Here is a 25,797-nt window from a genome sequence, read left to right as displayed (position 1 = left end):
AAATATAAGCAGATACCAAAGTTGCTGAGACTTGGGGAGTAGACAGGGTAGAGAGAGTGGGGAGAGAAGCTAAAGATTACAAAAGAGGATTTAAAAACTTTACCTTGGAAAACTTCAAACATTTACAAAAATAAAGAGACTAGGCCCTGGCCAGCATGGCTCAGTAGTTAGAGCACTGCCTGGAGGGTCGTGGGTTTGATTCCTGGTCAAGGGCATGTACCTGGGTTGCATGTTTGATCCCCAGCCCAGGTCAGGGTTCATGAGGCAACCAATAAATCTGTATTTTTCACATCCATGTTTTGTTTTGTTTTGTTTTGTTTTGTTTTGTTTTGTTTTGTTTTCTCTCTTTTTTTTCTCCTCTAAAAAACAAAATCAATGAAAAAAGTATCCTGCATTGAGAATTAACAAAAGAAAAAAAACAACAAAAAATTAAGAAAATAGCCGAAACCGGTTTGGCTCGGTGGTAGAGCGTCAGTCTGTGGACTGAAAGGTCCCGGGTTCAATTCCGGTCATGGGCATGTACATTGGTTGCGGGCACATCCCCGGTAGGGGGTATGCAAGAGGCAGCTGGTCGATGTTTCTCTCTCATCGACGTTTCTGGCTCTCTATCTCTCTCCCTTCCTCTCTGTAAAAAAATCAATAAAATATATATTTTTTTAAAAATTAAGAAAATAGTATAATGAACCCTCATATAATGAACCATCACTTAATTTTTATAATTAATCAATTCATGACAAGTCTAATTTCACCTGTCCCCACACCCCTGAATTATTTTGATATAAATTCCATACATAACATTTTACTCATAAATATTTCAATATGTATTTCTAAAAAATAAAGATTTTAAAAATATATTACCAAAATTATTTTTTAACATAATTTTTTCCAACTGTCTCATTTAAAAAAATATTTGAATAAGAACCCAAATAGATTACAGTTAGTAGATATGTTTTCTAATTTCTTTTAGTCTAACTTTCCCTCCCCTACCTACTCTTTTTTTTGTTGCAGTTTATTTTTTTGGGAAAAACACACAACTAGTTTTCTTTTTTATCCTATATAGTTCCCTATATTTTGTGGGGTTTTCTCTGATTGTGTCATCACAATGTCATTTAGTATGTTTCTTGCCGCTGTCTTTCTTATAAAGTAGCAATTACTTATAGGAGCTTGATCTGTTTCTATTTTGCTTGTGAGTTCATTTTGTTCTTGAGTCCACATATGTGTAAAATCATATGGTACTTGTCTTTCTCTGACTTGAAGGTAGAGTGGACAAAATCTGCTGAAGAATTGAATGTGGGGATGTGAGAGGAGAGGACTCAAATATGTCTAGATTTTGGGCCCCAGTATCTGGAAGAATTTTGTTGGAGTTGATTGACACGAGGAAGATCTGGTCGAAACAGGTTCTTGGGGAGGATTTGGGAGCTCAAAAGAGATAAGGAATAACAGCCCAGTGGGTTCATAGCTAATTGAATGACAATGTCCATGCTACTGAATAGGTTGGTGCCAGCAGGAGGGAGATCTTGAGAGTGTTTGAAGGCCTCTGTGCACTGACCTGTCTTTTTTAAGTAGTGATTGGGGTCATTTTGCCATTGACCCAATGCTTTGAATGCTTTAATTTTCAGATGTAAGCTGATCTATTGGGTGATAAGAAAGAGTCCAAGGAGGAACTTCACAATTCCATAAGGATAGAATGAATCAAGCAAGATAAAGTTTAAGCTAAATAAGCACAATGTCTTAAAAATTTGAACCATTCCAGCAATATCTATTTGAGGAAGAGCATTGTTGTTAAAAGTGCATTGTTTATGGTCAAACAGATCTGGTCCGAAATCCCAACCTTCTCTTTTAGTCCTGCTTCATTGATTAAATCAACTTCCTTATTTATAAAATGGCACATAAAATATCTTGCTCAAAAAGTTGTTATAAGAATGAAATGAAGACTCAAGTATTTAACACACTGCCTAGTATGTAATAGGTAGTTGATAAATGTTTTTTTTTTCTCATTTTTTTAATTAAGGTTATTATATGTGTACAAACCTTATCAATCCCCACCCCATCCCCACTCCCATACATGCCCTCCCTAAATGTTTTATTATTAAAGTCCTTTCTTTCTAATCTTCATTTTTTTTTAAATTAGGTATTAGCAAATGTTGAAGTCTGTGATGGGCTTTTAAGAGCCTCTTGAAATGTTATTAGGATTAGAGATTTTCTAGTACCTGAAACATTATTTCCGTAAAACAAATTTTTTTGTGAATCTCTCCAATCCCAATTGAAAATGTTAGCCCTCTTTACCTTTCTGACTTCCACTTTCACTTCTTTTTTTTTTTTTTTAAATATATCTTATTGATTTTGTACAGAGAAAAAGGGAGAGAGATAAACAGCTAGAAACATCGATGAGAGAGAGTCATCGATCAGCTGCCTTTTGCACAACCCCTACTGGGGATATGCCCGCAACCAAGGTACATGCCCTTGACCGGAATCGAACCCGGGTCCCTTCAGTCCCCAAGCCGACGCTCTATCCATTGAGCCAAACCGGTTTTGGCACACTTTCACTTCTTTCTACCATAAGATTAATAACCTATTTTGTATTTTAAGTGACTCTTTTATAATATTTGTTTACAACTTTCTTTATTTGATATCTTGGAATACTTTCCAGGACTTTTTTTTTTAAATTACTTTTCTTACTATGTTTTTTTTATGGATATATAATTTATATTTAATAACATTCACCAATTTTGAATATATGAGGAGTCTTGACAAATGTATGCACCATAAACAACTAGAACATTTGTGCCTACATTTTTAAGTCTTCTAGTTGAAACAATTGAATTTCCTAACATGTTTATAAATGAGACACAAGTTAGAAAATAGTTTTATTTAGGTTAAAAGAAAAGTAAGGAATATATTTAATAGTTATTAAAAAAGGCAAGAGGATTTTGGAAAAAAAATCTATTAGATCATTTATTTATCTTCCTTTTGTCCTCTAAATAAGATAAAATGCTTGCAGAAAATAAAGAACTTGCCAAGAATAAATTTGGTTTCAGGATACTTGATTCTCTGCCTACAGCTGCTGATAAGAATCAGGTACTAATTCATCTTCTTAGTCTTGGTCTTCTGGTTTATTTCCTTTTTATGCTAATATTTTTAGAATCAGCATGTGGTTGAAGAATGGCAAGTTGGGCAGAGAGGAGAGTGGAGAAGAGGTGATAAAACAGGGTCAGAGAGTTTTAGTGACTGGCCGGATGTAACCCAGTTAGGAAACTGGCAGAGCTAGAATTAAGATGGTTAACCACTTCAAACCACTGCTTCAAATACCAGAGAGGCATAGAATACTCAAACAAATACCTTGAGAAGTTTTAAATTTAATTTTAAAGTTGAAAGCATTGATGGTCTCAGTGAATCCATTTCTGACAATCTGGTTTAGGTAAAGGAATTTGCAAACATCCCCTGAAGTCTCTCCTATTTTATAGTTCTGTGACAGTACTTCAGTTGTTTTGGCTCCAAATAAAAGAGAAGATGATCAACAAAATACCCTTTTATACATGTAAGAACCAAATTTAGTGAAGCCATTACAGTATTGCTCAAGCAAGTCCATAGGATTTGAAAACAATCTTTTTCTCCTATTTTAGGAATAAAGTCATACTGGATTTTAGAAGTTATGTATTTAGTTAATAGGCACTTAGTCACAGGATATGGTTTCTAAAAATAAATGCCATTAAAAAATCTTAATGACATCATCAGAAGTATTTTTATAGTAATTATCTGACACTGGCTTTGATTATAAAGAGCTTCTATATGTATGTCCATCATTTCTTACACAATGCAGTGTGAGACTATTAACTTCTGTTTACTTGGCTAACAGCTGATTAGCTATTAGTCATAACATGAAATGAGTCATTAAGAATAAATAAGGCACAACATATATTTTTAAAAATATAGTTAAGCAAGTACATATTAGTGGTTGTTTATAACTTGCCTCTCTTATAAACATAAATTACTAAAATGCATTCTTACATCTGTGATGAATATGATTTTTATTTTAACTTCTTTATGGGTAGTTGTCAATAACTATTAAAAATTGGTGCAAGGAGGCCGAAACCGGTTTGGCTCAGTGGATAGAGCATCGGTCTGCAGACTGAAAGGTCCCGGGTTCGATTCCGGTCAGGGGCATGTACACTGGTTGTGGGTACATCCCCAGCAGGGAGGTGTGCAGTAGGCAGCTGGTCCATGTTTCTCTCTCATCAATGTTTCTAGCTCTCTATCCCTCTCCCTTCCTCTCTGTAAAAAATCAGTAAAATATATTTTTAAAAAAAATTGGTGCAAGGAGAAACCAAGATGGTGTCATAGGTAAACACCTAACTTGCTGCCTCGCACAAGCACTTTAAAACTACAACTAAAAGACAAAACAGACATCATCCAGAACCATAGGAAGGCTAGGTGAGTGGAAATTCTACAACTAGAGGAAAGAGAAAAGCACACTGAGACTCAGAGGAAGTGAAGTACAGAAGCACCCAAGCATGGAAGCAGGCTGGCAACTAAGGACACGGTTGTCTTTTTCAATAGAGTGGAAGACACAAGCTCCCGACTGCTCTGAATTCCAGTTCTGGGTGAGACTCTGTGGACCCAGACTCATAGGGGGAGAAACTGGGCTGTCTGGCATTGGGCTGGAACATGAGGGTGGCTTTTTCTCAGAGGTGCTTGCAGCAATTACCATGGACACTGAGACCCAGGGGCCTCTTAGGGCAGGGCTGATGGTCAGCCATTGCTGTTTGCTCTGCCCTGTTGATTCCCTGAGACCCTGCCCCACCCAATTTACAACTCCACCCCAGCTGTGTACAGAGGCTTTTGCATATGAATGGCCTGGCCCTTTGCAATCTAAAATTACCTAACAAACTGCAGCTGATCAGAGAGCCTAGAACTTCCAAAAGAAGGCCCAACGCTCCACAGCAGCTTGCATTTCTTCACAGCTGGGCCTCATCTGGGCACCTCCAAACCCCAAACAAAGAAGAGGAATCTGCATATCTCTCCATAACTCCTACTGGATGGCCTCAGGCAGAGGATAAATTTGCACCTCCTTGGAGATCCAAGAGCCAGTGTACCCAGTGGTCAGAGTGAGACCATCCAGATTACAACTCCTCAGATCCATAAGGGACACACTCAGGGGGCAGATTCAGTGAGCACCAAAGCCCCACTGAAGCAAGTCCTGCCCCATAAGGGTTTCCCCAGCACAGTTCTCCCATCGTAGACACAACGGATCCTCACAGCCAATTGACCTGGAGGTCAATTCCTCCCAGTCATACCAACAACAACCAAGGCTTAAAACTACAACAAGACTGTGCACACAGCCCACAAAGGGGTGCACCAAGAGTGTCCACCTCAGGTAACTGGGGAGGCTGAGCTACTAGGCCCTTTAAGACACCTAGCACACAAAGCCACTCTATCAACACAGGGAAGCAACCAAAATGTGGAAAAAAAGAAACAGGTCACAAATGAGAGAAATGGAGGAAAGCAAATGACTGGATATAGAGTTCAAAGCCATGGTTATAAGGTTACTCAAGAATCTTCTATAAACTGCCAATAAATTTAGTGAGACTCTCAAGGATATGAAAAAGGCCAACTAGATATTAAGCATACACTGACTGAAGAATAACATACAGAGATCCAAAAGCAGACGAGAGGATCGCAAGAATCAAGTCAAAGATTTGAAATACAAAGAAGCAAAAAGCACCCAAGCAGAAAAGCCAAAAGAAAAAAGAATCCAAAAATATAAAGATAGTAGAAGGAGCCTCTGGGACAACTTGAAGCATATCAACATTCGAATTATGGGGGTGCCAGAAGAGAGAGAGCAAGATATTGAAAACCCATTTGAAGAAATAATGACAGAAAACTTCCCTCACCCGGTGAAAGAAATAGACTTACAAGTCCAGGAAGTGCAGAGAACCTCAAACAAAAGGAATCCAAAGAGGACCACACCAAGACACATCATAATTAAAATGCCAAGAGCAAAAGACAAAGAGAGAACCTTAAAAGCAGCAAGAGAAAAACATTTAGTTACCTACAAGGAAGTACCCATACAACTGTCAGCTGATTTCTCAACAGAAACTATGCAGGCCAGATGGGAGTGGCAAGAAATACTCAAAGTGATGAACAGCAGAACCTACAACCAAGATTACTCTACCCAGTAAAGCTATCATTCAGAATTGAAGGTTAGATGAAGAGCTTCAAAGATAAGAAAAAGCTAAAGGAATTCATCACCGCCAAACCAGTATTATATAAAATGCTGAAGGATATTCTTTAAGAAGAGGAAGAAGAAGCAAAAGGTAAACATAAAAATTATGAACAAATACATATCTATCAACAAGTGAATCTAAAAATAAAGTGAATAAAAAATCTGAGGAACAGAATAAACTGGTGAATATAATAGAATCAGGGGCATAGAAAGAGAGTGGACTGACAATTCTCAGGGGGAAGAGGGTGTGGGGAGTGCGGGAAGAGACTGGGCAAAAATTGTACACCTATGGGTGAGGACAGTGGGGGTGGAGGGTAAGGGTAGAGGGTGGGATGGGAACCAAGTGGAGGGGAGCTATGGGGGAAGAAAAGAGGAACAACTGTAATAATCTGAACAATAAATATTTATTTTAAAAAATTGGTGCAAGTTAACTGACCAACATAAGGATGGCAAATAGGCACACTGGCATATTTATATTTCAAGTTTTTAAGGCTATACATAAACACAATAGAGATAATGCATTTCATAATAATTCCTGTGGCTGCCACATATTTGTATAAGAATAATTCAGATTTCCTACCTAACCTAGTTCTCTACTTTAAAAAAACTGTTTAAATCAGAAAATTGAGACAAAATCCAGTGCCAGTTGTGGTATTAACTAAAATCAGTTTATATAGATGAGCTTTCTGTCAGATAGCTGGTCTTGATTTGTCCCTATCAGGTGATAGTCACATATGAAATAAGAAAACCCGAAGCTTCTTTTCTGGGCCTCCTTTTTCATTTAAAGAAAATTTCTTAATCATGTCAATAATAAAAATAAAGTTTAAAAAAAAAAAGTAAGTTTATTTTTTGAAGTCATCTGAGCAGAGGTGAGGAGCTAGGATTCTGGGACCCTTCTGCCTGAGTTTGAATCCTCACTCTGCCACTTTCTGACTGTGTGACCTGTGGCAGGTGCCTTGTCTCATTTTCCTTATGGGGATGATAGTAGCAGTACATGGCTCATACGATAAAACAATTTCTAGCATAAATTGTTTTATGCTAGAAAGCACTATATAAACAGTCATTATTTTTTTTTAATATATTTTATTGATTTTTAATAGAGAGGAAGAGAGAGGGATAGAGAGTTAGAAACATAGATCAACTGCTTCCTGCACACCCCCTACATGCCCTTGACCGGAATCGAACCTGGGACCTTCCAGTCCGCAGGCCAACACTCTACCCACTGAGCCAAACCGGTTTCGGCCAGTCAATATTCTTGCATTACCTAAGTATTACCAGTGATGATGGTATTGAAGTGTAATACATATCCAGAAAAGCACTCATATCATAATGTTCAGCTTACAGAAATTTTATAAGCTGAACAACCCTGTGTAACCAACACATAAATCATGAAACAGAAACTGTACCTCTTCATGCCCACTTCTAGTCTCTACACCTCTCTAAGGGTAACTACAATAATATTCTGACTTCTGATTAGTTTCATTAATGGCTGTTTCTTAAACCTTAATATTGCAGCAATTGATAAGGAACTTAATTGTAATAGCATTTTAATTTTTATTTAGCATCTAAGACAAACCTATTTGCTTTAATCATTTAGTATTTTTAATAAATATAATCCATATAAATAGAAAAAGTACTATATAATAAAATATAACATTTTAATGTATTTTGTTTTATAGGTTGAAAAAGCTGCTTGAACAAGAAAAGGCTTACCAAGCCCGTAAAGAAAAGGAAAATGCTAAGAGGCTCAATAAGCTAAGAGATGAGCTTGTGAAACTGAAGTCCTTTGCACTCATGCTGGTGGATGAGAGACAAATGCATATTGAGCAACTTGGCCTGCAAAGCCAGAAAGTGCAGGACCTCACTCAGAAGCTGAGGGAAGAAGAAGAGAAACTCAAAGCCATTACTTCCAAATCCAAAGAAGACAGGCAGAAATTGCTCAAGTTGGAAGTGGATTTCGAACACAAGGCTTCGAGGTTTTCCCAAGAGCATGAAGAGATGAATGCTAAGTTGGCTAATCAAGAGTCTCACAACAGGCAACTTAGACTCAAGCTGGTTGGCTTAATGCAAAGAATTGAGGAGCTAGAAGAGACCAACAAAAATCTTCAAAAGGCAGAGGAAGAACTTCAGGAATTAAGAGATAAAATTGCCAAAGGGGAATGTGGCAACTCCAGCCTCATGGCGGAAGTGGAAAATCTGCGGAAGCGCGTGCTTGAAATGGAGGGTAAAGATGAGGAGATCACTAAAACAGAATCCCAGTGCAGGGAATTGAGGAAGAAATTACAAGAGGAAGAACATCATAGTAGGGAGCTCAAAATTGAAGTTGAGAAGTTACAGAAGAGAATGTCTGAACTGGAGAAATTGGAGGAAGCATTTAGCAAGAGTAAATCTGAATGCACCCAGCTACATTTAAATCTAGAGAAAGAAAAGAACTTAACCAAAGACCTGCTAAATGAATTGGAGGTTGTCAAGAGCCGAGTCAAAGAACTGGAATGTTCCGAGAGTAGATTGGAAAAGGCCGAATTAAGCCTAAAAGATGATCTTACCAAGCTGAAGTCATTTACTGTGATGCTGGTTGATGAAAGGAAAAATATGATGGAAAAAATAAAGCAAGAAGAGAGAAAAGTGGATGGACTCAATAAAAATTTTAAGGTGGAACAAGGAAAGGTTATGGATGTAACTGAAAAACTAATCGAAGAAAGTAAGAAGCTTTTAAAACTGAAATCTGAAATGGAGGAAAGAGTATACAATTTGACGAAAGAGAGGGACGAGTTAGTAGGCAAACTGAAAAGTGAAGAAGAAAAGTCATCTGAATTAAGCTGCAGTGTTGACCTATTAAAGAAGAGACTTGACGGGATAGAGGAAGTGGAGAGAGAAATAACAAGAGGAAGGTCTCGAAAAGCACCTGAGCTCACCTGCCCAGAAGACAACAAGATTAAGGAACTAACCCTTGAAATTGAGAGACTGAAGAAACGTCTCCAACAACTGGAGGTAATCGAAGGGGATTTGATGAAGACGGAGGATGAGTATGACCAGCTGGAGCAGAAATTTAGAACTGAGCAAGATAAGGCCAATTTCCTCTCTCAGCAACTGGAGGAGATAAAGCACCAGATTGCCAAGAACAAAGCCATCGAGAAAGGTGAGGCTGTGAGCCAGGAAGCTGAGCTGAGGCATAGGTTTCGGTTGGAAGAGGCTAAGAGTCGGGACTTAAAAGCCGAAGTGCAAGCTCTTAAAGAGAAGATTCATGAATTAATGAACAAAGAAGATCAGCTTTCTCAGCTCCAAGTGGACTATTCTGTCCTTCAACAAAGATTTATGGAGGAAGAAAATAAGAACAAAAACATGGGACAGGAGGTCCTCAATCTGACCAAGGAGCTGGAGCTTTCCAAGCGTTACAGCCGAGCGCTAAGACCCAGTATGAATGGGAGAAGAATGGTCGACATTCCCGTGACCTCCACTGGAGTGCAGACCGATGCTGTCAGCAGCGAGGCAGCAGAGGAGGAAACACCAGCAGTATTTATCCGGAAATCCTTTCAAGAAGAAAATCATATCATGAGCAACCTTCGACAGGTGGGATTGAAAAAACCCATGGAACGATCCTCCGTTCTCGACAGGTATCCTCCTGCAGCAAATGAGCTCACCATGAGAAAGTCGTGGATTCCCTGGATGAGGAAGCGGGAAAACGGGCCCTCGATTGCTCCAGAGAAAGGGCCCCGAGCAAATTCCAGTCCAGGGCACCCAGGAGAACTGGTTCTTTCACCAAAGCAGGGCCAGCCCCTGCATATCCGAGTGACACCAGACCACGAGAACAGCACTGCCACGCTGGAGATAACAAGCCCTACATCCGAAGAATTTTTCTCCAGCACCACCGTCATTCCTACGTTAGGGAATCAGAAACCAAGGATAACCATTATTCCATCGCCAAATGTTATGTCTCAAAAAACCAAAGGCGGAGATGGTATTCTCGGCCCAGAACGAGCCATGTCCCCGGTCACAATTACCACATATTCCAGAGAGAAAACCCCGGACGGTGGAAGAGGTGGGTTTGTGGACAGGCCCACCTCCCCCATTCAGATAATGACAGTGTCTACATCAGCTGCCCCGGCGGAGATGCCCGACGCCCAGGAGATGCCCATGGGAAGGACTGTCCTCAAAGTCACCCCGGAGAAACAGACTGTTCCAACGCCAGTACGGAAATACAACTCCAATGCCAACATCATAACCACAGAAGACAATAAAATCCACATTCACTTAGGTTCTCAGTTTAAACGGTCCCCCGGGGCTTCCGCAGAAGGAGCGAGTCCAGTGATCACGGTCCGACCTGTCAGCGTGACCGCAGAAAAGGAGGTCTCCACCGGCACCGTCCTCCGCTCTCCCAGGAACCACCTCTCCTCGCGGCCTGGTGCAAACAAGGTGACAAGCACTATCACCATCACTCCAGTCACAACCGCATCCACTCGAGGAACCCAGTCGGTGGTGAGTTGAAGAGGTTCTAATATGCAGGGCGAGGGAGGGAGCAGGAGGTGAGGGGTGAGAATAACCCAAATGAAACAAAAGCAGATGCCTCTCGCTCCACCTGAACCCACTAGCAGATGTTTCCTAGAGGACTAGCTACGCCAGGAAATGAAAATAAAAAGTGGCCTAATAGTTTAGTAAATTGAGCTTATTTATATATATATATATATATATATATATATATATATATATATATATATATATATATATCTTCACCTGAGGATATTTTTATTGATTTTAGAGAAACAGGAGATGCCCTCAAGCAATGTACATGCCCTTGACTGAAATCAAACCTGGGACCTTTCAGTCCTCAGGCTGATCGTCTATTCACTGAGCCAAACCGGTTTTGGCACAGCTAAGATTTTTAAGGCCCGAATAATGGCCCATCTACTGCAGGTATTATCTGATCCCATTAAATTAAGAACAAGAAGTTTGGGAAATCAAATATCGATGCTAGTTTATTTGTTCATTTATTATTGAAGTATTGAATTAATTGCGTACTAGCTACAGGTTAGCCACTGGATTAGGTGCTGACTGTGAAGAGGGCCTTTAGAAGTTCTCAGCTAAGCAGGAGAGTGAGGATTGGAACCTACCTCCTGGTTCTCTGGTAGAAGGGCGTACACAGGAAGCACTAGAGAAGGCTGCATGCACAGAGGAGGCTTTCACAGACAAGGATTTTCAAGAAGGGACGGTGCCTGTAGTAGCGAGAACAGCATGCGCAAAGGTAGGGCAGTGTAGAGGAGCCTGCGGTGTTTGGGGAAGGGCGAGCAGCCCCACTGTATAGCAGCAGTGAGGCATGGCGACAGAATGCAAGGAGGGGCTAACTGGGGGCAGATAGCGAAGAGAGGAGGCACAGGTCTTACTACGAAATTTGCGTTTAATCTCGTCGAGTAGATAAAGGTTGTTGAAAGGGTAAAAACAATTTGAAAACATTACACTATTTATGTTTTAGAAAGATATGTGTATAAAACAGTTTAAAGGATACATTGGAGGGGGGCAGAGGCTGAGGGCAGAGACACCGTTGCAATTCTCCAGGCTAGAGATGGTGTGGGCTTGAACTATGGCAGGGAAAATGAGGGCAGAGCTATAGTGGAGACGGGATTGAAGATTTCATGACAAATTGAGTATGAAGGATGGCTCTGAGGTTTCTGGCTTGGACGGATGTGTGGATAGGATAAGAAACATGGGAAGACTACTGTCTGGAGGAGAAGATAAGTAAGGTTTGGGGGGTGTTACATTTGAGATGCCTGAGGGACCCTGGAAATGTTTGGCAAAGTCGTTGGAAACCTGGATCTGTTTCAAGGAGAGCATTGAAGGCTTATGGTCTGGAACTTGTCAACACCTGGGGTGATAGCTGAGGTGATTTTCAGCGTGAAAGCAAAAACTTAAGAGAGGGCTAAGAATGGAATATGGCGATGCCCACATTTTGCAGGCAGCCATGCTGGAACAAGGAACCAAGCCAGCAAGAGATTAAAGAGCAGTCATCACAACCGGATGTGATGGGTGAGATTCAAGTAACGAATTATAGCAAGAGAGTGTTAGAAACACTTCAAGAAAGAGGGTGTGGTCATCAGTGACAGTAAAAAATGAGAAGAGTCTGAATTCCTAGGAGGTAAAAGGAGAGCTGGCGAGTTAAAGAAAGTGGAGGAGCCCTAAGCCGGTTTGGCTCAGTGGATAGAGTGTTGGCCTGCGGACTGAAGAAAGCGGAGGTAATTTGGGGGGACAGTAGGAATAAAACTGCCTGAGTTTATACCAGGCCTGTATTTTCTCTGTGAAATAGGAGGCAAGGTCATCTTCAGTAAGGGTGGACGGGGTGGGGTAGGAGCATGAGAAGAGAAGAAAGTTAGGCATAGATTCTTCAGGAGAGGAGAACAGGAGGCAATCAGAGTGGATCAGATACTGACTCCAAGTTTCTAACGATAATTTAGCTTAGGGAGGGGTCGTCTGTGGTAAGAGTCCTGCTCTTGTTCAGAGTGAGCACATCCAGAGGGAAACTCACGACCATCTCCTTTGTGTTTCCATGTTTTTTTTTTTTCTCTCTCTCTCTTACAGTCAGGACAAGATGGGTCATCCCAGCGGCCTACACCCACCCGCATTCCCATGTCAAAAGGTATGAAAGCAGGAAAGCCAGTAGTGGCAGCCCCAGGAGCAGGAAATCTGACCAAATTCGAGCCTCGAGCTGAGACTCAGTCTATGAAAATAGAGCTGAAGAAATCTGCGGCCGGCAGCGCTACCTCTCTTGGAGGGGGGAAGGGCTGAGGGCAGTGGCTGAGGGGGTATGTTGTGCAGATGCTACTGCTACGGTGAAAACAAACCTTCGTCCGTTCGTGCCAACTCTTTACCTGTACTAATTTAAGTTTTGAATATCTTGTTTATAAAGTAATCTACTAATAGCCATGTGTCTTTCCTATTTTGTACATTTGTTTTGATGCTGGCGAACTAACCAACAAAACTACTGATTGCCATGTGCGTGGTAGAGGAAGCTGGGCCTCAGGCCGGAGCCTGATGTCTGGTCCCGGTTTTGCTTCTAGAAAATGGATCCATCAACTAACCTCAGCTTCTTTATCAGTGAGATGTGGGCGCTGAATAAACTCCTCTCCAAAGCCTGCTCCCATATTTTTTAATGGCAAATCACATTTAATAGCCTTGCTCCACAATAATTGATTTTTCAAAAACTCTATTATGAAATAGGAAGTAGTTTAACGATTGCCATTTGCCTCTGTCAAATCCCGAATTTGCTTCTCGTGCTGGAAGAAACATCTAGTTATCACAGGGCCTGGAGCTCCAAGTTTTGCAAAAACAAAAGCCTCTGAGATGATTTCAGGAAATAATTTGAATGTGAAATAAAATGGAAATGAAATACAGAGTCCTAAAACAGAGTTTTACTTATTTGTGTGTGTGTCTGTGTATATGGTAGATAGAGGGTTTAGCCATCTCAAAAACATTTCCAGAGTTTCATAGACAATAATTAGAGTATTTCATAGACAGTTTTAGAACCATTATTGTCATATTCCTGTTCTATTCAAGTTTGCAATTGATTTAAATCCTGGAGCGATTTGAACAGAGCCACCGAATGGCCCCTTATGGCTCACTAGAGGCTGTAATGGGTAGGAAATAGCAGGAAGTAAATTCTGATAAGTTAATGCCAAGAAAAAACATGACATCACACAGAGCTTAATTGAATTGAAACATTTTCCTCAGTTAACTGTGAACTTTATTATCAAATATAAAACCAGTTCATCATTGTGTGTGTGTGTGTGTGTGTGTGTGTGTGTGTGTTGTAGAGATGGGATTATTATTCCTGTCATTTTTACTTGTGTTTGTATCATTTTCATTAATTTTAAGCATGGTTTAATCAGCATGAAGCAGTGTGTGGGTGCAAAATGCGGGGTGTCTTTGTGGGGAGACTAACCGTATTAAAGTAGACTCTGCTTCATAGTCAAATAACCACCAATGAGCTCAAGGCTAATAACCTGCAGCATAGCATATGAGGTCTTACATAGGCAGCAGCTTTGTCAAGGTTTTGATTCAATGGGGTGAACTTCAAAAAAAAAAATACAATAACCACAAAGTTACAGGTTATTTTTCCACTTTTGAATTGTGAGGACTATATCTGGATAGATCCTGATCTTGATATTTGGGGGTGGGGAGTGGGGAAGTTAAAAAACAAAAAAAAAAAACCAAACACCCAGATGATTGGTTTTTAGCCCTTGATTCATCATGCTTCATGATAGACTCTTCTCTAAGTTCTTTTCACACCAGATTTCCTATCCCTTGCTGAACTTGGACTTGACTTACACACGATGGTGGTAGATGCCTCATAGTGTTTACATTCACTTTAATCCGATCTCTGTTGCCTACGGCTCTTCAGTTCTCAGCATCTGTATTTTAAAATGTTGAGCAACCATGAGAGACATGCCATAATAATGGGATTTCAAGGTAGAAAACCAGAGAGACTGAGAATGAAGATTTTATGAAATCTGACTTTGAACAAGTTTACATAAGAGATCTTTTCATTTTGAATACCGCCTTGTATTTTTTTTTAAGGGAATTTCCCCCCTTTTGTAAAGTGGGCACAATCCTTTTCAAAATCAAGGACATTCTATGGCATTTAGGCTATTTATTGCTACTGTACCATAACATACTGTATTTAAGCAACTGAAGGTGTCAAAAGTATGAAACACTGCATTCCTTTTGACCTTTCCTGCCATTTCCCAGTGGCTTTTATCATAATCTTATTGTCCCTGTTGCTGTTTTTGCTTTTACCTGCTCACATCATGCTTACGCCGTTTCTGCCTGGAAGTCCATACCATCTGCAGGGAGAGCACTCCTAAAGGCTTAGCGGTGCATGTACAGGATGTTTATACATCTGGACCCTGGACCAGAGCCACCTGCAAAGCACAGCTACTAAGAAAACCTGGCAGGACATCACATATTCACTTTTCAGAAATGATAAAGAGCAACTGCCATGGCAGTTTACCTTTGTAATTTTAGAATCAACTCTACATTTATTGGATAACTTTGTTCTAAACCACATATCACAAATGAATCCACTGGGGACAGGAGGTGGAGGATTAAAAGCACTCCAACTCCAGCTACTATTCGTGAGTATAATGTTTTTAAGATGCAGTTTAATGTGCTTTTATAAGAGTGAATGGGATGAAAAGGTTAGCGTCGTTTCCCTGTCCCGGAGCAGGTAGTAAAATAAAAGGCGTCTCACCAGAGCTGCTGTGTACAGCTGCTGCTCAGTCCCACCCTGGGGAGCAGAGGGGGTGGGGGAGGAGTATCATTTCCACAGATTTCAATGTGACGGCGCCTCCCAGAGGATGTGCAGGGCTCCGTCTTCACAGGGACAGAGGAGGCCCTGGTATTCCCTTCCTGAGGATAATTATGTGCTGACCACTTAGCATGCATGATGGTCAGCACAAACGTTTCTGTATGGGGCATGGCCCTGAGGGTATTTATTATTTCTTGAAAATGACCTTCCTAAGTCACCTGCTTAAACAGAGTCATTCAGATTTTCATTGAGGACAAGTTAATGCATGATAGTGGGCTTGCTAGAGATTTTATTGTCTTCCTTAAGAGTACGGTGTTAAGATCTTTTATTGAATATCTTCAGGAAGAGAGGGAAGAAATAGCTATTTCCTTCTTCTTATCACTTTCCCCTTTTGTATGAATAATTGTTTAATTTTTCATCTACTTGGTTTTCTATGTATCCATCTTTACCTTATCCAAATGCTCCAATAAATCTGCCAAACACCGACCAAACCTTGAAACATATCAGTTTCATATTCTTCCCTGGAGGCCTTCCTAGTTCAGTCCTCTGCTTCCCTGCTTACTCTGTCTGCTTGTCCTCTAGGCCTGCTGCACAGCTGCCCTGCCGTCCTTTTCCATGTCAAACCCTCTGTTTTCTGGATTTCTTATCTTCTACTACTTCCTTTTGCTTCCTTCCTTCCTTCCTTCCTTCCTTCCTTCCTTCCTTCCTTCCTTCCTTCCTTTCTCTTTCTCTCCTCCTCCTCCTCCTCCTCCTCCTCCACCTCCTTCTCCTCCTTCTCCCTCTTCTTCATATGAATGTCTGCCTGTCTATTTTTTGGAGTATATCTTCCAGTAGTTTCTACAGAGAAAAATCCTTCAGTAACCTCTCTGGGAATAGGTCAGGAGAGGGGAGATGGAGAGTCTCATAGTTCATTGTGTCAACTTTTCCACTCCCCTGTATTCGTCTGTGCTGCCAATTCTTTACGTAGGTCCAGAACTTCTTAGGTTGGTTTTTCAGGAAATAAATTTCTAGTCTCTGGAAAGGGTGAAAACAGAATGAGGTTATGCTCTTTTTCCTCTGTGACCAAGACGTCTAATCTCCTCTGGCTTTCCTTTCACTTTTCTGGCTGCTCTGCCTCAGTCTCCCTTGATGGCTCCTCATTTTATGCTTACATCTTAAGGATTGTTGTCCCCTTGTCTCTTTCAAAAGCAATTTTCCTACACTACCTGCTAGTCCTTGTTATCTTATGCACTCCCATGGCTTCAGCTATCACCTATATGCTGAAAACTACCAAGCCGCTGTCTCCAACTCAACTTGTCTCAAAGTAGTCTTAACACCTTCTCCACCCCCTTCCAAGTCTTCTCCTGTTATTATTCTCCACATCAGCAGGGAATTCCTGATCCACCCAATGATCCAAGCTAGCAACCTGGGAGCTATTTGAGGCTCTTCTGTGGTCTTCACCCATCAAATAAACTCATTCAGCAAGTCTCTCATATTCTAGCCCCTAACACCTCAAGCAGCTGAACCCACATCTCCATTTCTCTCACCACTGCCTGAGTTGCAATTTTAATTTTCATCTGAATAGTTATTTTTTTTTAATCTTTTGTGCCTTTATTATGGGCTAATTGAAAAATTTTTTTAAAAATCTTTATTGTTGAGAGTATTACAGATGTCCCCCTTTTTCTCCCCCTGCCCCCTCCAACCAATTTCTGCCCTGCCCCAGGCCTTCACCACTCTACTGTCTGTGTCCATAGGTAATACATATAAATTATTTGGTTAATCTCTTCCTGACCCCCACACCCCTTCCCTCTGAGATTCATCAGTCCTCTGAGATTCTTCAGTCTGAATTGTTCTGATACTCTCGTAACTGGCTTCATAGTCTCCAGCCAGAAAACTCTCTGCTTCATTTTCCATTTTGTTTTCCAACGTTCAAGTTGGTCACATCACACTTCTATTTGAAAACCCTGTAAAGGTTCATCATTTTCTGTAGAATACATTGCCAACTCCTTGGCATGGCACTCCGTGCTCTTTGTGACCTAGCTCTCTACCTCAGTCTTCTAAGCATCCCACCCTTTCCCTTGTCCGGACTCCTGCCGCCCATGCCTAGAGGATGGCTTGCATAGCAGGCCAGGCACCTTTCCTACCCTGTTTCCCTGAAAATAAGACAGCGTCTTATATTAATTTTTTTCTCCCAAAGTTGCATTATGTCTTATTTTCAGGGGATGTCTTATCTTTCCATGCACTAGGTCTTATTTTCGGAGGATGTCTTATTTTCGGGGAAACACGGTAGATGTGATCTACTTGTTCCTTCTCCCTTGATTGTCCTTTCTCCTACCTTTCTTTCTGGTGGAGGTGACCTTCCATGTTCAAAGTCTCCTTTAAAAACATTGACTCCACGAGAAAGACAAACCATACTTTCAGAGTCTGTCTCGGGGTTTAAAGCCTGTCCTTTGCTGTAAAACCTGGGCACTTACTGTAGAAAAAGAAAACCAGCAATTGAAGGATGACTGAAAGTTGGGGAAGAAAGAGAGGTTCTTGCTTCTTCCTTTTGTCTGCCATGCAAGCCCGTGAGAGTGATATGGAGGGTGCAGGCATGCCACGTGTGAGAACACGGAGGTGACAGACATGGTGGAATTAGAGGAAATCCAGGTACTGCCATTCTGGAGAGCGTAAGTTACTTCTCTTACCCTGCAGAGGCACCATGGCACATGATGAATGCAAAACAGCCAAGGGTCTGGGACTGGAAAGGTTTTTGCCTCTGAAGCCCTCACACTTGTGGAGAACGAAGGGGGCTGAGAGCTTACTGTGAAGTATAAACATATTTGAATGAGGAGCACAAATGACACTCAGGAAAGAGGAAGTTTTGTGTTTTTTTGGGGGGGGGTGGTTATCGTGCTATTTAGATTCATGAAGGACCCTCTAAAACAGATCAGAAATGCTGTCATTTTAGAGGACCCAACACTACCACCAATAAGCAGGATGTAGGTTTAGAATAGATGTCAAGGTGAATCTCCAGAAAGAATGGATTGCTGAACAGTGGACTAGATACCAGAGACTGGAATATGGCTGTCTAACCTTTGGCAAATCACCTCACCTTGGTTTGGCTTAGCATTTAGTTATAATTTTGTGATTCTGGCATTCCTTCTTATACTCATAATGTTATATGCTTCACTATTGTTTAGCAAGAAACTTAAAAGGCCTCTACCATAACACTTTTCCTAAGAACTAATGGTAAATTGCTTATCTGGTAAAAGTAGTTTTGGCCTTTCTACTTACACTAACGTGTGATGGACAGAGTCAAGGGCTGGTTAGAGCTGAACCAGACATTAGAGGTCCAGAAGATAATTACGTCTAGTATTAATGATGAAAACAAAAACAAAACAAGGAAAACTCTAAGGCTTAAAGATGTCTAACCATCTTATTAAATGATGAACCCAGGTCTTCCCTTTCTCCCAGTACATTCATTATTTCATATGAAACTACTTCAAGAGAGCAAAGTATATATATGAGTATGTGTGTGTGTGTATATATATATATATATTGGCCCAAAATAATATTGTCAAAGGATCTTGACAAAGTTTTCATAATAATACTTACTTTGATGAATATTGATGAGCTTATCTAAAAAGCACAATGTCCTTTTCAATTTCCACCCACAATGCTATTTCCCATGCTATTCTGTGTGACCAGAATAGCTCAAGCTAGGCATTTAAGCATCTGTTTCCAAAAAGGTAAAACCTGGGTATTGTGGCTCAAATATTTACCTATTTTTCCACCATTTAATTTATATTAAAAAATAATTAATGTTATATGTAGGAGAACTAGCTCCCATTTGCTTGTTTCTGGGAAACAGTAATCTATGTGAGGGATAAGGATTAGCTTGCCTGAAAAGTTACCAGGCATGACTGTGACTATTGGTAACTTGTGCGACCTGAGGAGGAAAAGGGTGATTTGGGTTGATGATGGAGTGGGAAATGTTTTGGAAGAAAGTAAATAACTATTAGGTGGTTGAGAAACCCCAAGAGAATTTATATCATCTGGTTGAAAAGTTTCCGGAAGAAAAATGACAGAACTGATTAACGGAAGTATTTTTAATTAGCTGAGCTGAATCCAAAAGAAGGAACAAGCCCAAGTCAACAGAGGAAGTTTATTGGACTGCCTATTTAAAACAGATGTTTTATCAGAAGTGATTAATTTATGAATGCAATCATAATAGGACTGAATGTTGAAGCAGTTTATTAAAATGAAAACCGTAAAAGTAAACAATATCTAGGCACTCCTATTTCTTAAAGGTACAGAATGTAGGACATTTTTGCAGGTGGATAAAACACCTCTAGGACAGCAACTTCAAAGCTGGGGTTGGTACCTGGTGGGCAGGAAGAACAGCACAGCCCTAAGTGAGTGCCTTGCTCTCCAGGCAGAGCCCTTGGGGCATAGGGCCTATGAGACCTGGGATGCAGGTCATAAGCCAGACAAACTGATGCAAATGTTTTCTGTAACTTGGTATGCACTTTCTTATGGCTGAAGCAGCCCTCCTTTGTGGATACAAAGTCCTGCGGTAAATAGAACTTCTGCTATGTTTTGTCTCTCTCTTTTTATAAATCTATTAATTTTTTTAAATTAATTTATTTACTTTATTGATTATGGTCTCACATAATTGTCCTTATCCCTCCATTCCCATCCCAAACCCCTCCCTACATATGCCCCCACCCCCCTGTTGTCCATGGCCACTGGCTAGGCCCATATGCATGCACACAAGTCCTTTGGTTGATCTCTTCCCCTTACCCCCACCCTCCCCTACTTTCCCTCTGAGGTTTGTGTTTTGTCTTTGGTGTGTGAGCTGAGAGGCTCGCTATAAAAGTGATCTGGTCTCATTTACTAGAGGAGATTTTTAAAATTCAGTGCTCATGTGCTGCCTTGCAGAGAGTTTGGCAGAGCATGAACATATGCCTTGCTTGGGAGAAAGACAATGACTTTCCAAGGAGTTCATCTTTCCTCCTCCACAGCCGAGGAGCTCTTCTGGGAGGAATCAGAATTCGGATTTGCTGCCAGGTTGCCCCCACTCTGTCACTGAAGAGATAGACTCCCCCAGATTTCCAGATCCCATCTTGGATGTCGTCATCTGGCTGGCCAGTAGTTTTGAGATACCACCCAAGGAGGATGACTAGCTAGTGAGTTCAGGAGTCAACTGTCATTAGGAATTGTTAACACGTTAAACTTCCTTTCATGGAAGATATTTTAGCTAGTGTACTAAAAGCATGAATTCATACTTTACATCACTTCACAATGTATCATAATAATAAATAATGGATTTAGTATGTTACCTGAAGCTCCTTTAAAAAAAAATATAAAGATAACACTAGAGAGAAACACATAGAAGAAAACACCATTAAGTGTTTTTGGTAAACTGTTAATGTCAAACAAATATAAAAATCTAATCTCTCCAAGTGTGTACTGTTAATTAAAGTTTTTTTCCTTCTTACAATTAGACAAAAGGAAATGGTGCTATTAAATGTCTGCATATCAGAAGGCCTCAAATTTAAGTGTTTTGCTATTTCAAGTTTGTTAATAGAAGTGGTTATTAATAATGGCCTTTAATCTTAATCTGCCTCTATAAATTCTGAATGTCAGAAAAATGGTATTCATAAAAAATTATTATAGAATTATACTTATTACTTAGGTCACTTTAGAGGATCTAAATGACCTATTATTGGTCTTAGTCTGAGATTAGGAGATGGAGTAAGATTTGCTCATTGACTTTGTAACCAATAAAATTTATGTTTTCTATTTTTTAAAAGAGGGAAATGGGGAAAATGCTTTAAATTCTATTATGCAGATTTGAGAACTATGTATTTTCACTCTTAGGAAAATTACTACAGAAATTTTGTTGGTTTTTTTCATGTTTTTTTTTCCATTTTTCCAATGATATTTTACCATTGATTTTTAGAGAGAGTGGAAGGGAGAGAGAAACATCAATGTGAGAGAGACACATAGATTGGTTGCCTTCTGCATGCCCAACCAGGGTCAGGGATGGTGCCCGCAACCAAGGTACATGCCTTTGATTAGAATCAAACCTGGGAGCCTTCAGTCAAAGGGCTTTTACTCTATCCACTGAGCCAAACCAGTTAGGGCTACAGAAATTAAAAAAAAAAAAAGTGTTGAGTGGGAAATAGCATTTTAATCTTAGTGATTTTTAACTACATAATATTTGAATTAGTGTTTTTAGGTTTTTGCCTTAAGATTTTGATATGTCTTTAGACACTGAAAAATTATAAAGCTAGAACAGTTTGTCAATGAAAAACATAAGGATGATTCTTAAAGATTTCTATTATAATATAGTGAAAAAATCATATGTATGTCTTAAATGCTTTACAAAAACTTTATATTTAAATATTATTAAATCCATAAAACATTTATACATTTTATTTTATTTTGCTTTCTTACCTGCTTTATCCCAAATTTAATAGATAGAAGGAAGGAATGGAAATATTTCCCCCTAGTGGTCAGTTAACGAAAGCGATATTTACTGCCACTAGTGAATGTTCTTTATGACAAATTTGAGAGTAATGTGTCCTCTGTTTGTTTTAAATTGCACTGTTTTCAAAGAAACTAGAGAAGCAACACAAAGACAAGCAACTTCATAATCAGATTATGTTAATCAGTTTATTGGGCAGTTTCTGACCAAGAAGCAGAAGCCCAAGGAGAACATTTCCTGCTTTGATCTGCACTTCCTGAGGGCACGTGTTACCCTGTATATGACAGCTTTGTGGTAGACCATTAGTTTCCTTTTCCTTTTGACTCTTTAGAAACTTAAATACTTAAGCTATGCAGGATCTTGTGTTTTGCTATCCTTTTTATTGTAAAATGTAAATATTTTAAGGGATATTTTGATTCTAAATATAAGAGAATTTCTCACTATTTTGTGTGATTTGAAATTCAGTAAAAGAATTTCTTCTCTTAAAAAAAAACACAAAAACCTTTTGTTTTTGACACATTGAACATAATCAGCACAAACCAACAGGTATATGACATAAAGCACTTTATTTAATGCTTAGATATAAATTACCCAAGTAAAAATAAAATTAAACCAGTATTTAAAATTAAAATGAAAATAAGTGGAATTTTTCTCACCCTCTTGATAAACCATGATGTTATTTTCTACATTTACAACATTGTCATATATGATGGGGAGGTAATAATTTTTTTCAGACAGTGGAACCATTTGAGGCTTAATTATTTCTTTCCTATGCTCTTTATAATCTCAGCAATGACAAGACTCTGTCACTTTTCTCACCAAGGTAGTTCCATGCCTAGCACAGTGATGTGCACCTAATTGGGGCTCAATAAACAATCCTTGAATGATAGAATGAAAAAAAAAGAGATACTTGTTCATGAAGATATATACATTAAGATAAAATCAATCAATAAATATAAATATCACACAACCACAATGTGGCTCATACTGTTCTAATTGCTATCTTGATCTATTTTTTATTTACTTTTATACGAATGAATTTAGATTTAAAAGCATAAATGGAATCATGCAAAAAGAAGCAGTTAGAGACAAAAGTAAGTTACTTGTGTTTATTAACTTCTTAAGAATAGATAATGTAGGTCAGAGTGTGTGGTAGTCCTCCCCCTAGAGGTGGGCTCTCGCCTGGCCCCCAATATCGCCAAATTAAAAAAAAAGAATATATAATGAATATTTCCTTATTAAAACTCAAATTCAGACACATTAAAAAAAAAGAAATTAAAAGTATATGAATACTGTTCAGAACAGAGAGTTACTTCTAGGAAATAGTCTGGTTTCCCACTAGGGGGCTTGTATATAGTAATTACTGACTTTGTATTTAGTTCTTTGCTTGAGTAACGTTGATCTAATATTGTTAGAATATTAGACTTGGTTTCTGAAAAGCTTTAAGAATTTTGGAGGGAAAGCACCTACGCCAATACAAAGATGTTACCCAAGATTAGTAAAAAACTGCAGGAAAAGCTATTGGGCTCATGCACCTGTTTTTGTTTGTTGTGTTGTTTAACACCTATGGTCTTTTAATGAGATGATGTGGTATTGATCCTCACACAAACTATTGATTTGAGTGTCAGTGTAATTGAAAATGCTGTGTTTTTCTTCTCTTTATAGAAAGCATCATCATTCACCAGTTACGCATGAACTCCCGATGAAATGGTAAATCAAGCACATACTGGGTGTGTGTACTGCCTCTGAATCCCTGTTGAATGGATAGTATTACTACAGCTCTCCATCATCACTAAGGTCCTCCAGGCTACTGATCACTACTGAAAATAACTTTCTACTTCAGTGAATTTTTTTGAGGACATAATGTAAAAGCTGAAAATGGCAGTGCTGATAATATAAAAATACAATAGGTTGCAAGAGCAATTTAATCTTTGTGTCAAAAGCAATTTCTCCTCCTTTTGCAAAGCTTTCAGGTCCATGGGCACATGCTATGTAATTTATTTTTATAATACACTTTGTGATGTGATTTTTTCCCCCTAAAGTGTTTCCTTTTTCATAGTCTATGGCACATATAGTATATCTGTAGAATACACTGTCAGTTCTTCAAAGCATAGGTATTGGTGAATTTGCAATAGTAACCTATAATGATTTTATTTGATCAATTTGTTATTTCTGAAGAACAGAAAATACCACACTATATATTTCCTGGGGGAAATTCAAGAGGTAAAACAGAAGCAGGAGCTTCTAGAAGAGTTTTTATTATTGCTTGCACAATGCTGTGGTTCTGATCACGGTTCAATACTAACAGATAATGGTCTGGTTTAAAGTTTAATTTTAAACACTTAAAGACAGTTTTAAAGTTGCTCTTTCTAGTGTTCTGTGCCAAAACTCTGAATGAATTGATTTTAATATGGAACAAATAAATAAAAGGAGATGTATGAGTTTAACATGTAAGGATTATAGAAACACCTTCAACCAGTAGTTCAACTATGTTTCTGTTTGCATTATTTACTTATATGACCAGGACTCAGCATAAGGATATCAAGATAGTTCTCACAATCTACCTAAATGAAAGCCTGAAAATAAAAACTGACCTAGAGAGTATCAGCATCTTTTTTAAAAATGGTAATAGAAATGCCTAGATAATTTTTTTTCTTGTAGATAGATGTTGGACAGATTTTTCAAAAATCACATATAGGTTAGAGAATACATTCTTTTTTTAAAAAAAAAAAAATATTTTTATTGATTTTAGGGAGGAAGGGAGAGGGAGAGAGAGAAACATCAGTGATGAGAGAGAATCATTGATCGGCTGCCTCCTGCACGCCCCCTACTGGGGATCAAGCCTGCAACCCAGGCATGTGCCCTTGGCCAGAATCGAACCTGGGACCCTTGTCTGCAGGATGATGCTCTATCCACTGAGCCAAATCGGCTAGGGCGAGAATATATTCTTTAAAGATAAAAAGCACATGAATTACTTAAATCTCAATGTCACAGCTGCTGTTGAACTTAAATTTATGTGAAAATGTGCATCTGAAGTCTACTTGAAAGCCTTAATATAGGGTTTTTATTTTTAAAGACTTTGTCAATGTGGACATGTTGTCAATAAAGTCTTTAAAAGGTAACTAAGATAAATAAATATTTGACACATCAGTTTCTGAAGGCAGGAATCATCTATCATGTAACTTTACTTAGATTAAAGAAACTATGCTCTGGGTGTCACAAGCATAGCTAAAAACCACACAAATAATACTGTTGGCCCATTTCTCCAGACCACAGGCTGTACCCAGGTTTATATGCCCATTAAGGGGAGTCCATACTGAGTCTCTGGATTGAAAAATTGATATTGGATTTCCTCCCCTCTGTAACTTTGTAAGGTATTAAGGTATACCTTGTGGAATTAGCCAATTATAGTCAATAAGTATTATGTATGAAATTACTATATTTTATGTAAAATTAGTTTTGACCTTTGTAAGTAAAAGAAATGTTATAGTGGGCTTGCCCTAGCTCGCGTGATTGTTTATGTGTCACATAACCTGCAGAGTTTTGATTACTGATTAAGAAAACTTAGATGTATTGTATGAGTGAAGATTTAAGAAATTGTTGTTTTGGGTTTTGTTTTCTGCAAATGTTTTTGAATGACATTTTTTCAAGGGTTTTATTTAGTATTGTTATATATATTTCACTCACAATTAAGTTCCCTTTTTGCCAATATTTTTGACGGCAAAAATATTCAGATATATCACAGATTATATTTGAAACAAATAACTTTTTCTCAACTCATGGGAATGTTATTACACTAATTTTGAAAAAGGCTTCTAAAGATGAGAC

At 39.0% G+C, this 25,797-nt stretch overlaps 1 protein-coding gene across 4 annotated transcripts in view; it reads left to right on the top strand.

Moving 5' to 3' along the window:
- The window catches only part of FILIP1 (filamin A interacting protein 1), a 173,701-nt gene extending 149,166 nt beyond the window's left edge, over positions 1–24,535 (top strand). For 2 of the 4 annotated variants that reach the window (XM_084889243.1, XM_084889246.1), the window contains 2 exons: positions 7,903–10,699; positions 12,791–14,399. In XM_084889243.1, the coding sequence (XP_084745369.1) occupies positions 7,903–10,699; positions 12,791–12,997 (3,004 nt within the window). In that variant the 3' untranslated portion in view covers positions 12,998–14,399. Of the gene's footprint in view, positions 1–7,902; positions 10,700–12,790; positions 14,400–23,634 lie in introns of those variants that run through there. The other 2 variants (XM_084889245.1, XM_084889244.1) reach the window with 2 other exon arrangements.
- Positions 24,536–25,797: the final 1,262 nt, after the last annotated feature.

The sequence above is a fragment of the Pipistrellus hanaki genome (genome assembly GCF_964339955.1).
Source record: "Pipistrellus hanaki genome assembly, chromosome: 7".
Classification (NCBI taxonomy): domain Eukaryota; kingdom Metazoa; phylum Chordata; class Mammalia; order Chiroptera; family Vespertilionidae; genus Pipistrellus; species Pipistrellus hanaki.
The sequence above is the reverse complement of the archived record's forward strand: the minus strand, read 5'-3'. Positions and strand labels throughout refer to the sequence as shown.